The 16,434-nt window shown below is 38.5% G+C and overlaps 1 protein-coding gene and 1 pseudogene across 1 annotated transcript in view; both read right to left on the minus strand.

Moving 5' to 3' along the window:
* The window catches only part of CCDC150 (coiled-coil domain containing 150), an 88,075-nt gene that overhangs the window by 21,207 nt on the left and 50,434 nt on the right, over positions 1–16,434 (minus strand). The window contains exons 15-16 of the mRNA XM_032278788.1: positions 7,180–7,263; positions 646–753 (exon numbers count right to left, since the gene is read on the minus strand). Coding sequence (XP_032134679.1) covers positions 646–753; positions 7,180–7,263 — 192 coding nt within the window. The remainder of the gene's footprint in view (positions 1–645; positions 754–7,179; positions 7,264–16,434) is intronic.
* LOC116552007 lies at positions 4,502–6,570 on the minus strand (annotated as a pseudogene).

Consider the following 16,434-nt stretch of genomic DNA (forward strand, 5'->3'; position numbering starts at 1 on the left):
TCATCCTTTTTATGGCTGCATAGTAGTCCATGGTGTATATGTGCCACATTTTCTTTATCCAGTCTATGATTGATGGGTATTTGGGTTGGTTCCAAGTCATTGCTATTGTGAAGAGTACTGCAATAAACATTCATGAGCATGTGTAATAGAACAGAAAACCAAACACCGCGGGTGTTGAACAATGAGAACACATGGACACAAGGAGGGGAACATCACACACCACAGCCTGTTGGGGGATGGACAGCTAGGGAAGGGATAGCGGGGAATGGGAGGATTGGGGAGGGATAGAATTAGGAGAAATATCTAACATAGATGGCGGGGTGATGGATGCAGCAAACCACCATGGCACGTCTATACCTATGTAATAAACCTGCACATATACCCCAGAACCTAAATTATAATAAATTTAAAAAAAATCAATGAACTACATACATATATATATTTGCCAACACGTAATAAAATTTTTAAATAGAAGTAAAAATAAATAAAGAGCACTTTTCTTTGCACAACGGAAAGATACTTGGAAAAATGATAGTGTTTCTTGATCACTTCAGCCAGAGAACAAAAGCAAAAACAGAAACAAAAAAATAGACCAAAAAAAAACTAAATATAGCAGCAATTCACTTTTGTAGATATTAATCACACCTGAACATATTTGGCCTGTAGCACCTTATTCAACTTTCGTAGTTGGTCATTCTGTAAGCTGGTGTCAGTAAAAGATTGTACTTGTTCTTCTAGCTGTTTAACTTTTATCTAGAGGAAAAACAAAAATAGAGAAAAATAATTTTAAAAATAAAGACATTTAAAAATATATATTTACACATATTTCTATACTCCAGGAGGGGGAAAAAGGTCATGAGTTGAAAAAAAAAAAACAAAAAAAAAAAACCAGAATCCTTAAAACTTGCAAAAAACAATCCTAAGTTTAATCATGCAAAAAATGATTTAGACACTGTAGCCATTTAATTGCACTGAGGTAATTCATTTGGTTTCTAGTGCTTACAGACCTCCAAATGGACATGACACATGAATATAACTGAGATTTTGTGGCTAACATAATTCAGAAATTTGTGGCTAATATATTTGAATCGTGGTACCTGGCATTCAAAATCCTTTTGAGTATGTATAATTAGAACTGTCAATGCAAGCAGCAGACATATCAGACCAGAAGAATGGAGGGGGGAGCAGGGGGAACAGGCAGAGAGTCTTGTATTTCACTGACGCAGAATTACAAAAGTTGAATAAATGGAATTCTTATATGTTGAATTATATTTTAAAACTAATTCACAAAGATGACTACTCACATGTCTCTCTTTAAAGAAAATTATCATTTTGGAGGATAAAATCATTTAATATATACTCATAAATCTCCAAATTATGTGTTTTTCCATATTTGCTTCCTTTTATCCCCAACCCCCTCACATACAACAATTAGCATTACTGAACCTACCCCTAAATCAGGAAAATTTTCATTCAAATTTTTTTTATTTAATTCCATCTCTCAGTATCTTGTTTCCTATCTGTAGAGGTAAAACATCTATTTCACTGCAGCTACTGGACATTTTCAGCAACTGTTAAAATTTGAATGTGTTAGAAGTCAGGATGGTTAATAGGCCCTGTGGGTGACAGTTACTGGAAGAAGGTGCTGGGTGTTGGGGATGTTCTGCTTCTTGATCTGAGTGCTGATCACATAGCTACATTTACTTTATAAAAATTCATGAGGCTGTGCCCTGTGTACTTTTCAGATATATGTTATAGTTCAACAAGAAATTAACTGAAAAACCAAAGTATACCAAGCCCCTACCTAACTTCTAAATTAAGGTCACAAATGCAATTGCTTACTGGGGCCAGGCAGCTAACACAATGTTGAAATCCTATTGGTTAGGTGATGGGGCCAATGGTAGATTAGAGTGAGGCCAAGTAACTCAAACTGACATATGTTTAAAAACAACTTAAAAAGTGTTGGAAATCTTTCAGACATATATACCATATATCCCATTTATCCACCACTGAACTTAATAAAACATTACCGGTACAATTGAAAGCGTCTGTGTAGCCTACCCCAACCAAACCTCCTCTTTCTATCCTAGAGTTAACTATTATGCTGAATTTATCATCCCTACTCTTTAAAAAGTAACTTTATATGTATCCCTAAACAGTATATAGTATTGTTTTATGAGATTCATCCATGTTAACACATGTAACTCTAATGTACCTATTTAATATACCCTCTTAAATATACTGATTTTAAAACTAGCCTAACTACTTTTAGGGGAAATGTGAAAAAATTTAGTGAAGTTCAGGATATGCACATCCTAAAACCCAATAATTCTACTCCTCAGAATTATATTTAACTGAGAGCATCTTTTGTATGTGAGTATAAGGAGACAGGTACAAAATTCATCAGATCATTATTGTTATTGTTTGCAATCAATTAGAAACTAGCTGATTATCCATCAACAGAAGAGTAAATACATTGTGGCATATTTACATAATTGAATACTGTGCAGCACTGAAAAGGAAGTTCAAACCATGTTTGAACATGAGGCAGCAGTTTCCAATACAGTCTAAGTTAACACACGAAGTCCAGTATTTACATCACTCATTAACAAGTTGATTCTGAAAATGCAGTCTTTTACCAAATACGATTCCTATGTATATTTTTAATCCATTCTAATCCAGTTGAGAGAGAACACACAGCAGACTACTGTTCTGACAATGTTTAGTATACAGCTCTTCCTTTAAACTGTCTTGTAAGTGCTCCAAGAGCATTTTTCCTAGAGCTCATGAAGTCACTGCTTTTGGAATGTGGCAGCCCAAGACCTGACATAAAAGCACCAATGAATCAACAGTTTACAATAGTTCAAAAAGTATTTCTTCAAAGACTATCAAAAATCTTAAACTCTTATTATATGAATATGAACAGCAAAAAGGCACATATTGTTCCTTATGATTACATACAATCTAGATAATTTCTAAGATTGCATAGTTGAGGTTTAAAAGGTCAGACAGATAACATCAGACCCATTCATAAATTATAAAATATATTCCATTCTCAGTCAAAATTTGGCTTTAAGTCTGTCGTGAGGGCCTGGGATTTGTCTTATATATTTAATAATACACTTCATTTTTCTTGGGAAAGCTAAAAAAAAAAAGGTTAAAGTCATGGGTCACAGCCTTTTATGAGATCATTCATTTCACAAAGGAGAAAGTTATTTTATGCTTGTAAAAATGTATACACCCAGCCTGTAATGTAGCCTATTTTTCCCAATGAGAAGTAGGTAAGAGAGGTGTGCTTATCCTCATTTTACAGATGATTAAGATGAAACTCAAGAACATTAAGACCTTTCCATGGTCACACAAGTGTAGATACTAAATGCATCGCTACCTCTGGAAAATATTAATAGATGAAGCTATTTGTCCACTATTTTTATTTTGACAACTATTTTATGGATGAATAATATTTTTGTGAACTCAGGCAGAAATCCTGTCTCCATGGATAAACAAGTCTATTCAACTGCCTCTGTTTCCAGGGTTATTTCTTTTTAGAAATGTGTTATAAAAATTCAGCAAAAAGAGCTATAGGCTTTCTACATTCTCAATGAATGACCATGCACAAAATTATTATAATAAAGCTTGAAACAATTACAGAATAGGTTTTGGCTTCATAATTTTAGGTTTCAGCAACTATAGGCTTGTAAATATAAGTCACCTGGAGATTAATGAGGCCACAAACTTAGGGATGTTCAGACACTATAGACTTAGTACATGACAGAGCTAGGTATTCTTAAAATCTAGCAATATTTGAAAATTGGTATTTTTAAAATTATACTTTAAGTTCTGGGGTATATGTGCAGAATGTGCAGGTTTGTTACATACCACGGCACAAGTATGCAAATGCCATGGTGGTTTGGTGCACCCATCAACCCATCATCTACATTAGGTATTTCTCCTAATGCCATCCCTCCCCTAGCCGTCCACCCCCAACAGGCACTGGTGTGTGATGTTCCCCTCCCTGTGTACGTGTGTTCTCATTGTTCAACTCCCACTATGAGTGAGAACATGTGGTGTTTGGTTTTCTGTTCCTGTGTTACTCTGAGAATGATGGTTTCCAGCTTCATCCATGTCCCTGTAAAGGACATAAACTCATCCTTTTTATGGCTACATAGTATTCCATGGTGTATATGTGCCACATTTTCTTTATCTAGTCTATCACTGATGGGCATTTGGGTTGGTTCCAAGTCTTTGCTATTGTGAATAGTGCTGCAATAAACATACATGTGCATGTGTCTTTATAGCAGAATGACTTACAATCCTTTGGGTATATACCAAGTAATGGGATTGCTGGGTCAAATGGTATTTCTGGTTCTAATCCTTGAGGAATCGCCACACTGTCTTCCACAATGGTTGAACTAATTTACCCTCCCACCAACAGTGTAAAAGGGTTCCTATTTCTCCACATCCTCCCCAGCATCTGTGTTTCCTGACTTTTTTTTTTTTAAAGGTAATTTAACAGAAATGTTTAGTTTAATGCCATAATTAAAAAAACAACCAACCAATCAACTTTCTCTTCTACCTATGGAAAAAACAGTAAAAATGAATCAAGAACTTCTCGCTTTTTTTTCATAAAACAGTTTAAAAAGAAGAAGGGGAAGACTAGGGAGCTGGTGCAACTGTTGCTAATGGAATGCTATAATGCACAAGGTCAAGGATTTATAAGTTCTAAAAGTCTCTACACGTATCAGTGATAACTCTATTATTAGAAATATAAATGCATAGAAATATATAGTATTAAAAACAGACCTTGCTAATATAAACATATATAAAATATGTCACTTCTCTTGTAATAATAGTATAAAGATGGATCTACAGTTTGCCCTTTGCCTGGTACTCTGAAACCACTCCCCCAATGGTCAATACTGACCTTGAATCAACAGCCGCTGAACCCAGGAGACCCCACAGATGTCTAGATTCAGCACCTAGAGGACCCCACCTACTCTCTATGCTGTGTGTTCCCATGACTCCAGAAATAATTGCAATGCGCATTACTAAGTCCACAGGCAAGTTTGAAATCTAACTAGAAAAAGTAGCAGCAAAGGAAAAATAAGCTGGAATTTGTTAGAAAAGCAATGAGAAGGTTTCTTAAAATGCTTCCAGTTCAAGTCAGAATTAAGGCGAACATTAGGTTCCACCATCTTTGCAGAGCTGTAGGTGTTTTGCTGTTGTGCTTCCAAAAAAGAAGAATCTATAATAACCATGTTCATTTGAGAAAAATACTGCGTTTGTCAACTTTTTCTAGCCACCCGCAAGTTACTTTAAACTTTGTATGTTGTTCAAGAACAGAGTATATCCTGGTTAGGATGTGTTTATAGCTGATACATCCCCAAAAAATTTTTCATGAAGGCGGCCATCTTCTAAACATATTCAATTGTGACAGCATTATACAGAGAGGCCCAGATGTCTCCCACAGACCTATGTCCTTTTAAGGACAACATAGTGAGTTCAAGAGCTTTATCGAGAAATCCTTTTTCTAAAGCATCATCTCCTTTGGCATTGCCAATATGGAATGGAATATTCATCTTGTTTCTATTTTGGGGTTCCACTGGACATACACAGAATCCGTGAGAATTATTAATAATCTCATATATCATTTAGGATTTGATGAAGCTAAGCTTCTCCATGGCCATGGCACCTCCATTGTTTTTAATCCACTCCAGGACCAAGCCCATGAAGTAAAATGCTGAAATATGGAGGCATGTTGTACAAGGAGCTGTTTCTAGCCTGCACTTTGTATTCCAGGACCAAGGGGCACTCTCAGAGGGCAAACCCCAGCAGGTCATCATGGACAATCACCACGGTGACCCCAGCAGAGCCAACATTCTTCTGGGCACTACAAAAAAATCACACCAAATTTGGAAACATCCACTGACTTAGATAGTAAGTTTGAGGACATGTCGCAAACCAGTACTGCTCGACATCAGGTATAAAGTCAAACTCCACACCATGCACTGTCTCATTTGCACAGTAATACACGTAGGAGGCATACGGGGTGAGGTTCTAGGTGCTTGGATCTGGAATTTTTGTTTAGAGTGAACAATATTTATAGTCCCAAACTTCTTGGCTTCTTCTGTGGCCTTAGCTGACCAAACTCCTGTCACCACACAGACCGCACACCTTCCTGCTTCCAAGCCAGTCAGGTTTAAGGGGACAGCACTGAACTGGCTGGACCCACCTCCTTGCACAAAAATCACCTTATAGTTGTCTGGAATGGCTAACAATTCCTGCAAAAGATTCTCTGTATTGTTAATAATCTTGGCAAAATCTGACGATCTGTGACTCATTTCAAGAACACTAATGCCAACTCTGTAGTCTAATATTCCTTTTGTATCTCTAACAACACTGAGTGTGGTAGTTTGGTGGGACCAGGTCTGAAGTTGACCACCTGTCTCAGGGTATTCATGGTGCAGCAGTGAGGGCGGTAGGTCAGTCAAGGAAGACTGAACACGTGAAACATTTCCTGGCTTTTTAATGATCACCATTCTAAGTGACGTGAGATGGTATCTCATTGTGGTTTTGATTTGCATTTCTCTAATGACCAGTGATGATGAGCTTTATTTCATATGTTTGTTGGCCATATAAATGTCATCTTGAGAAGTGTCTGTTCATACCCTTCACCAATTTTTCGATGGGGTTGTTTTTTTCCTGTAAATTTGTTTAAGTTCCATGTAGATTCTGGATATTAGCCCTTTGTCAGATGGATAGATTGCACAAATTTTCCCCTATTCTGCAGGTTGCCTGTTCACTCTGATGATATTTTATTTTGCTGTACAGAAGCTCCTTAGTTTAATTAGATCCCATTTGTCAACTTTGGCTTTTGTTGCCATTGCTTTTGGTATTTTAGTCATAAAGCCTTTGCCCATGCCTATGTCCTGAATGATACTGCCTAGGTTTTCTTCTAGGGTTTTTATGGTTTCAGGTCTTACATTTAAGTCTTTAAGCCATCATGAGTTAATTTTTGTATAAGGTATATGAAAGGGGTCCTGTTTCAGTTTTCTGTATACAGCTTGCCAGTTTTACCAACACCATTTATTAAATAGGGAATCCTTTCCTCATTGCTTGTTTCTGACAATTGGTATTCTTAAAATTCAGACAAGAAAAATCAGAAAATAAATCTCATACCTGGAGTTTTCCCTTTTCATAGGCCAGTTTATTTTTACTTTCAGTAATTTTTCCCAAGACATTTTCCACCTTCTGTTGGACAAGCTGATAAGGCAAACACAGGCATCAGAATCTCTAAGCATAGAAAGGAATAACCATTTTCATTTTTATACAAGTATTTATATCCTTACCATTTCTATCATCATAAGATCAAGATTCCTATTTATTTGCTACTGCTGCCTTTTAATCTTTCCCAACATAGTTGATCACATGGCTAATATGCAACATGTACAGACTGCTAATAAAAGCATGAAGCCTTAAGAGTACCAGGGTTTGTTGGTTTGTATATTAACTCTTTTTTTGTTATGTCAGTTATTCCTTTGTAATTATGATCCAACCCAGATGTGGTGTGGTTATATGAGTGACTGCAAGTAGTCGGTAGAGCATTACACAATTCTTGATGAAAATAGCAGCTGCAAATGACCACAACCACTGACAGCAGAAGGCACCTCACTTACCATGGTAAAAAGCTGTTCAGAAAAATCTCAAAAACAAAATAAATGTTTATTGGAGACTCGAACTCATTGATCAACTACTCAACACAGCATTATCTGGGGCAAACATTCTATATTTCACAAAATTACATATTTTCATTATTTAAACAGCCCTTAATAACAACAATTATTTTTTAATATGCTGTTGTTCTCAGACTATATCAGAAAAAATAAGTACAAAATATAGTTTTCTTTTGATTAAACTTTGGGCCATACTGGTACTTTCTTTATATGAGGGGCATCATTAACTGATTGAACATGGAGATTTTCACTCTCCACAATCAATGCCAGTATTATATCTTAATAACAGGAAAAATAGCCATAGGTCAAAATTATCATAAAGCAAATGTGGAGATAAAGGACACACAAGCAAATGTGACTAAGGACACAAACTCTTAATCACTCATAAGCTAACTAGCTGCACTGTGGATCATTTGCAGTAAATATTAAGTTCAAAGTCTTATTAATGTTGGCAAGTATCTTACATTGACATTATTCACTATTTCTGGTTTATATTTGCTTATTTGGTGAATAATAGAACAGAATGTCTTTTAGGCATTTTAAGCCAAAGAATTTTAGACTTTTGTTTTATGTTCAACTTTAGGTAAGCTGATAAAGATAAAACCCATGCATCAATTTACATAGGAGATATTCCTCATCATTTCCAACATGATTACAGCTATTCTTTAGTCACCACTTTGTAATATCCTTTATTTCAAGTATGTGAACCCAACACAACTGCTTCTAAATAAAAGAAAAAAATTCCAAATTAGATTACTATAATATGTAACTCAGATTTTCCTCTGTTCAAAATATTTTCTATGAGAAGGTACACTAAGCTGGGCATGGTGGCTCACACCTGTAATCCCAGCACTTCAGGTGGCTGAGGTGGGAGGATCACTTGAGGGCAGGAATTCAAGACCAGTATGGTCAACATAGCAAGACCCTGTCTCTAAAAAATTTTAAAAAATTAGCTGGGCATAGAGGTGCACACTTTTAGTCCTAGTTACTTGAGAGGCTGAAGTGGGAAAATTGCTTGAACTCAGCAAGTCGAGGCTAGAGTGAGCTGTGATGGTGCCATTACACTCCAGCCTGGAAGACCAAGCAAGACCGCCATCTCTAAAGAAGAAAAAAGAAAAAAAAAGAAGGCACAGTAGGCTGACGCACTGTTTTCTACTTAGCAGTTGCCTTGGCTAGAAGAATTTGCATTTTTGACATTCAACACTTGTAAAAAATCTATGGAAAAGCCAAAAAGAATTATTAGCCCTTATATGCCACCTACCCTAAAATGATACACCTTTGATATAAAAACTTATATCCAATACTAGGCTTTGGTGAATTATTAACTATCATGACCAAGTATTTGTCCTGTCAGAATTAATATTTCATACATTATTAAAAATATTCATAATTCAGTTTTTAAAAGTTTTAAAAATCACCGTGGCCCAGGCACGGTGGCTCACGCCTGTAATCCCAGCACTTTGGGAGGCTGAGGCGGGCAGATCATAAGGTCAAGAGATCGAGACTATACTGGAAAACAGATCAAGACCATCCTGGCCAACATGGGGAAATTCCATCTCTACTAAAAATACAAAAATTAGCTGGACGTGGTGGTGCATGCCTGTAGTCCCAGCTACTCGGGAGACTGAGGCAGGAGAAAAACCTGAACCCAAGAGACAAAGGTTGCAGTGAGCCGAGATTGTACCATTGCACTCCCTGGCAACAAAGCAAGGGTCTGTTTCAAAAAAAAAATAATGATGATAACTGTACTGCTCCTCCTAAGGCAAAGGAAAATATATTTTAAAAAGCATTTAGACAAGTAGAGTAGGATTATGTTGACCAAGTCTTCAGCAGCAAAATAAATTTTGCAAGGATGGTCAATAATACCTCAAAAGCAAAGGTACAACAATAAAACCTTAATTATTTAAAATTTGATTCAAACTTCTACAAATTAACATGTCCCAGTGTGCTGTAAAGCATAGGTAGAACATATGAAAAACCAAGAACTAGAGTTAACTTAAAATATGCGAGTTCTAATGAACAGTAAACACTAAAAAAATAACTATCTTCTTGAAATGTAGGAAGGTTTTATTAAGGAATAAATTATGTGTCTTCTATAAAAGTTGACCAAAAATTTTAAAAATAATGGTACTTTTTCCCATCAATAAAATTCCCTCTTTTAGACAAAGGCATAAAGAAATTCTTAATCTTTTAAATATACTTTTAAAATAATAATTTTCTCATTTTGCCCTCAAAGAGAATGCTAATATACTAAATGAAAATTGTCTGAGCAAAATCAGAATGTAATATTTGACAAAGGTTTACTTATTTAATTATGACACATACACAAAAATTGTTCCCAGTTGCTAAGGGAAAGTGGATGTTAAGGCAGTTACTTAAATTACTGTTTACAGATTTAAATAGGCCCTGTACTTTAGTCAACAGGAGACCAGAAATTAGAAACCACTTAAATGAGTGAATACCTCAGGTTCTGAGTTATAAAAGACTCAACTAATATTAACTTTGCTTAAATGCTCTTGGTAACATACTATAAACATTATTAATATACACAGCAAAACAGAAACTGGGGAATCACTTAAGAAACATCATACAGAGGAGGACGATCCAAGATGGCTGTTTAGGAACAGCTCAGGATTGCAGCTCCCAGTGAAAGCGCAGAGGGTGAGTGGACGCCGCGTTTTTATTGCCCACAGACTAGGAAATTCCCAGGCAGAGGAGCTCCACGGTCGCCGGCGCGGCTGTGCCGGCCAGCGCCGCTGCTTTGCCCCGCGCAGCTGCTTTGTCGGCGCCCCGGAGCCGCGGTTCTCCGTACAAAATACACCGGTCCGGGTGCCCTTTTGGCTGACGACTGGAGCCACGGGAAGTCGCCCATTCGCCGGTTCAAAAAGGGGACTGAGCAGAGAACCAGGACAGTAGATTCCAGGGCAAAAAAAAAAAAAGCGACACAAACCTCAGTGCCACAGTGAGTGGCCGCAGGGGAAAACAAACAGACCCCAGCGCCTCTTCAACAGGCAACTGGAACACCAACTTAAAAAAGGCTCTGAGGCAGGGAGCCAGGCCATCAGGCTCGGCTGGCCCCACCCCCACAAAAGAACGGCAACCAGAATCTCTGGATTGAGACTTTCACAGCAAGCACAGCTGAACCCGGGATGGTCCAGCTCTGTGGGGGAGGGGCGTCCGCCATTACCGAGGCAGCCCGCCGTTGCCAAGGCAACCCGCCATTGCTGAGGCAGCCCGACATTGCCAGGGCAACCCGCCACAGCAAAGAGACTCCGCCTCAATAGAGGCGGGCCACCATCGCCAAAGCAGTTCTAACTACACCCATATAAACAGGACTGCAGGGAAGTACACTCGGCAGCGGGGCGGAGCCCACAGCTGCCCAGCAAAGCTGCTATAGGCCGACAGTGACTAGGCTGCCTCCTTGCTGGGCTGGGCAGGTCTGAAGGAGAAAAAAAAAAAAAAAAGAAGGCAGCAGCGTAACGGAAACTCATAAATAAAGCCCCAAATCCCTGGGACAGAGCACCTGGGAACAAAAAGCAGCTTATGAGTTCTGCTGCAGCAGACCTAAAAGTACCTGCCCAGCAGCTCTGAATGAACAACAACAGAGCACACAGCTCACCATTTGAACTCCTATAAAGAAGAGACCTCAAGCAGCTCCCTGACCCCTATATATCCAAAAAGATACCTCATAAAAGAGAGATCAGATTGACACTAGGCGGGTATCCTTCTGGGACAAAGATAGAAGAAGAAGAAAACTGGTAACAACCCTTGCTGTTCAGCAGCTGCTGCAGGTGAACCCCAGGCAAGCAGGGCCTGGAGTGAACCTCAGCAGACCTACAGCAGAGGCGCCAGGCTGTCAGAAGGAAAACCAAGAAACAGAAATAACCTCATCATCAACAAACAGAACGTCAATCTGAAAGATTTGAGACGCAATCTGAAAGCCAGCAACTACAAAGTCGACAGGTGGATAAATCCATAAAGATGGGAAGAAACCAGCGCAAAAAGGATGAAAACACCCGAAACCAGAACACCTCTCCTCCTAAAAGGGTTCACAACTCCTCACCAGCAAGGGAACAAGGTTGGATGGAGAACGAGTGTGATGAAATGACAGAATCAGACTTCAGAAGGTGGGTAGTAAGAAACTTCTGTGAACTTAAAGAACATGTTCTAACCAAATGCAAAGAAACTAAGAACCTTGAAAAAAGATTTGATGAAATGCAAACAAGAATGGACAACTTAGAAAGGAATATAAGTGAATTGATGGAGCTGAAAAACGCAACACGAGAACTTCGTGAAGCATGCACAAGTATCAATAGCCGAATTGACCAAGCAGAAGAAAGGATATCAGAGGTCGAAGATCAACTCAATGAAATAAAACGGGAAGGCAAGACTGGAGAAAAAAGGGTAAAAAGGAATGAACAAAGTCTCCAAGAAATGTGGGACTATGTGAAAAGACCTAATCTACGTTTGATAAGCGTACCCGAATGTGACGAAGAGAATGAATCCAAGCTGGAAAATACTCTTCAGGATATAATCCAGGAAAACTTCCCCAACCTAGCAAGGCAGGCAAACATTCAAGTCCAGGAAATACAGAGAACACCACAAAGATATTCGTCAAGAAGAGCAACCCCAAGGCACATAATCGTCAGATTCACCAGGGTCGAAGTGAAGGAGAAAATACTAAGGGCAGCAAGAGAGAAAGGTCGGGTTACCCATAAAGGGAAGCCCATCAGACTCACAGCAGATCTCTCAGCAGAAACCCTACAAGCCAGAAGAGAGTGGGGGCCAATATTCAACATCCTTAAAGAAAAGAACTTTCAACCCAGAATCTCCTATCCAGCCAAACTAAGCTTCATAAGTGAAGGAAAAATAAAATCCTTTGGGAACATGCAAGTACTCAGAGATTTCGTCACCACCAGGCCAGCTCTACAAGAGCTCCTGAAAGAGGCTCTACACATATAAAGGAACAACAAGTACCAGTTCAACTAAAGGGCAAAACACACAGCTAGCACCAAAATGGCAGTATCAAATTCACACATAACAATATTAACCCTAAATGTAAATGGACTAAATGCCCCAATCAAAAGACACAGACTGGCAAATTGGATAAAAAGACAAAACCCATCAGTATGCTGTATCCAGGAAACCCATCTCACGTGCAAGGATACACAAAGGCTCAAAATAAAGGGATGGAGGAAGATTTACCAAGCAAATGGAGAGCAAAAAAAAGTAGGAGTTGCAATTCTCATCTCTGATAAATTAGACTTTAAAGCAACAAAGATCATAAGAGACAAAGAGGGACATTACATAATGGTAAAAGGATCAATGCAACAAGAAGAGCTAACGATCCTAAATATATATGCACCCAATACAGGAGCACCCAGATACATAAGGCAAGTTCTTAATGACTTACAAAGAGACTTAGACTCCCACACAATAATAGTGGAAGACTTTAACACCCCATTGTCAACATTAGACAGATCAACCAGACAGAAAATTAACGAGGATATCCAGGACTTGAACTCAGACCTGGACCAAGCAAACCTAATAGACATTTACAGAACTCTCCACCCCAAATCCACAGAATATACATTCTTCTCAGCACCACATCACACCTACTCTAAAATTGACCACATAATTGGGAGTAAATCACTCCTCAGCAAATGCAAAAGAACGGAAATCGTAACCAACAGTCCCTCAGACCACAGTGCAATCAAGTTAGAACTCAGGATTCAAAAACTAACCCAGAACCGCACAGCTTCATGGAAACTGAATAACTTGCTCTTGAATGTTGACTGGATAAACAAGGAAATGAGGGCAGAAATAAAGATGTTCTTCGAAACCAACGAGAATGAAGACACAACATACCAGAATCTCTGGGACACATTTAAAGAAGTCTCTAGAGAAAAATATATAGCAATAAGTGCCCACATGAGAAGCAAGGAGAGATCAAAAATTGACACCCTATCACCAAAACTGAAAGAGCTAGAGGAGCAAGATCAAAAAAACTCAAAGTCTAGCAGAAGACAAGAAATAGCTAAGATCAGAGCAGAACTGAAGGAGATAGAGACACAAAAAACCCTTCAAAAAATCAATAAATCCAGGAGCTGGTTTTTTGAAAAGATCAACAAAGTAGACCACTAGCCAGATTAATAAAAAAGAAAAGAGAGAATAACCAAATCGATGCAATAAAAAACGATAAAGGGGATATCACCACAGATTCCACAGAAATTCAAACCATCATCAGAGATTATTACAAACAACTCTATGCACACAAACTAATAAACCTGGAAGAAACTGATGAATTCCTGGACACTTGCCTCCTGCCAAGCCTAAACCAGGAAGAAGCTGAAACCCTGAACAGACCCATAACAAGGTCTGAAGTTGAGGCAGCAATTAAGAGCTTACCACCCAAAAAAAGCCCAGGTCCAGATGGGTTCACAGCTGAATTCTACCAGACATACAAAGAGGAGCTGGTACCATTTATTCTGAAACTATTCCAAACAATACAAAAAGAGGGAATTCTTCCCAAATCATTTTATGAGACCAACATCATCCTGATACCAAAACCCGGCAGAGACTCAACAAGAAAAGAAAACTTCAGGCCAATATCCATGATGAACATAGATGCAAAAATCTTCAATAAAATACTGACAAGCCGATTGCAACAGCACATCAAAAAGCTTATCCACCATGATCAAGTAGGCTTCATCCCGGGGATGCAAGGCTGGTTCAACATACGCAAGTCTATAAACATAATTCACCACATAAACAGAACCAAAGACAAATACCACATGATTATCTCAATTGATGCAGAGAAGGCCTTTGACAAAATTCAACAGCCCTTTATGCTAAAAACCCTCAATAAGCTAGGTATCGATGGAACGTATCTCAAAATAATAAAAGCTATTTATGACAAACCAAAAGCCAATATTATACTGAATGGGCAAAAACTGGAAGCATTCCCCTTGAAATGTGGCACCAGACAAGGATGCTCTCTCTCACCACTGCTATTCAATATAGTATTAGAAGTTCTAGCCAGAGCAATCAGGCAAGAAAAAGAAATAAAGGGCATTCAAATAGGAAAGGAGGAAGTCAAATTGTCTCTATTTGCAGACGACATGATTGTATATCTAGAAGACCCCATTGTCGCAGCCCAAAATCTCCTGAAACTGATAAGCAACTTCAGCAAAGTCTCAGGATACAAAATCAATGTGCAAAAATCACATGCATTCCTATATACCAATTACAGACTTAAAGACAGCCAAATCAAGAATGAACTGCCATTCACAATTGCTACAAAGAAAATAAGATACATAGGAATACAACTAACAAGGAACGTAAAGGACCTCTTCAAGGAGAACTACAAATCGCTGCTCAATGAAATAAGAGAGGACACAAACAGATGGAGAAACCTTCCATTCTCATAGTTAGGAAGAATCAATATCGTAAAAATGACCATACTGCCCAAAGTAATTTACAGATTCAACACTATCCGCATCAAGCTACCAATAACCTTCTTCACAGAACTGGAAAAAAACACCTTAAACTTCATATGGAACCAAAAGAGAGCCCGCATAGCCAAGTCAATTCTAAGCAAAAAGAAGAAAGCGGGAGGCATCACACTACCGGACTTCAAACTATACTACAAGGCTACAGTAATGAAAATAGCATGGTACTGGTACCAAAACAGAGATGTAAACCAATGGAACAGAACAGAGGCCTTGGAGGCAACACAACATATCTACAACCATCTGATCTTTGACAAGCCTGACAAAAGCAATGGGGAAAGGATTCCCTGTTTAATAAATGGTGTTGGGAAAACTGGCTAGCCATGTGCAGAAAGCAGAAACTGGACCCCTTCCTGACACCTTACACTAAAATTAACTCCAGGTGGATTAAAGACTTAAACAGAAGACCTAACACCATAAAAACCCTAGAAGAAAATCTAGGCAAAACCATTCAGGACGTAGGTGTAGGCAAGGACTTCATGGCCAAAACACCAAAAGCATTGACAACAAAAGCCAAAATAGACAAATGGGACCTAATCAAACTCCACAGCTTCTGCACAGCAAAAGAAACAATCATTAGAGTGAATCGGCAACCAACAGATTGGGAAAAAATTTTTGCAGTTTACCCATCTGACAAAGGGCTGATATCCAGAATTTACAAAGAACTAAAACAGATTTACAAGAAAAAAACTAACAAGCCCATTCAAAAGTGGGAAAAGGATATGAACAGACACTTTATAAAAGAAGACATACGTGAGGCCAACAAACATATGAAAAAATGCTCATCATCACTGGTCATCAGAGAAATGCAAATCAAAACTACATTGAGATACCATCTCACGCCAGTTAGAATGGCGATCATTAAAAAATCTGGAGACAACAGATGCTGGAGAGGATGTGGAGAAATAGGAACACTTTTACACTGTTGGTGGAAGTGTAAATTAGTTCAACCATTGTGGAAGACAGTGTGGCGATTCCTCAAGGACCTAGAAAGAGAAATTCCATTTGACCCAGCAATCCCATTACTGGGTATATATCCAAAGGATTACAAATCGTTCTACTATAAGGACACGTGCACACGAATGTTCATTGCAGCACTGTTTACAATAGCAAAGACCTGGAACCAACCCAAATGCCCATCGACGATAGACTGGATAGGGAAAATGTGGCACATATACACCATGGAATAT

This window comes from Sapajus apella, unplaced genomic scaffold, assembly GCF_009761245.1.
Source record: "Sapajus apella isolate SASKATOON/1434 unplaced genomic scaffold, GSC_monkey_1.0 scaffold10, whole genome shotgun sequence".
NCBI lineage: Eukaryota > Metazoa > Chordata > Mammalia > Primates > Cebidae > Sapajus > Sapajus apella.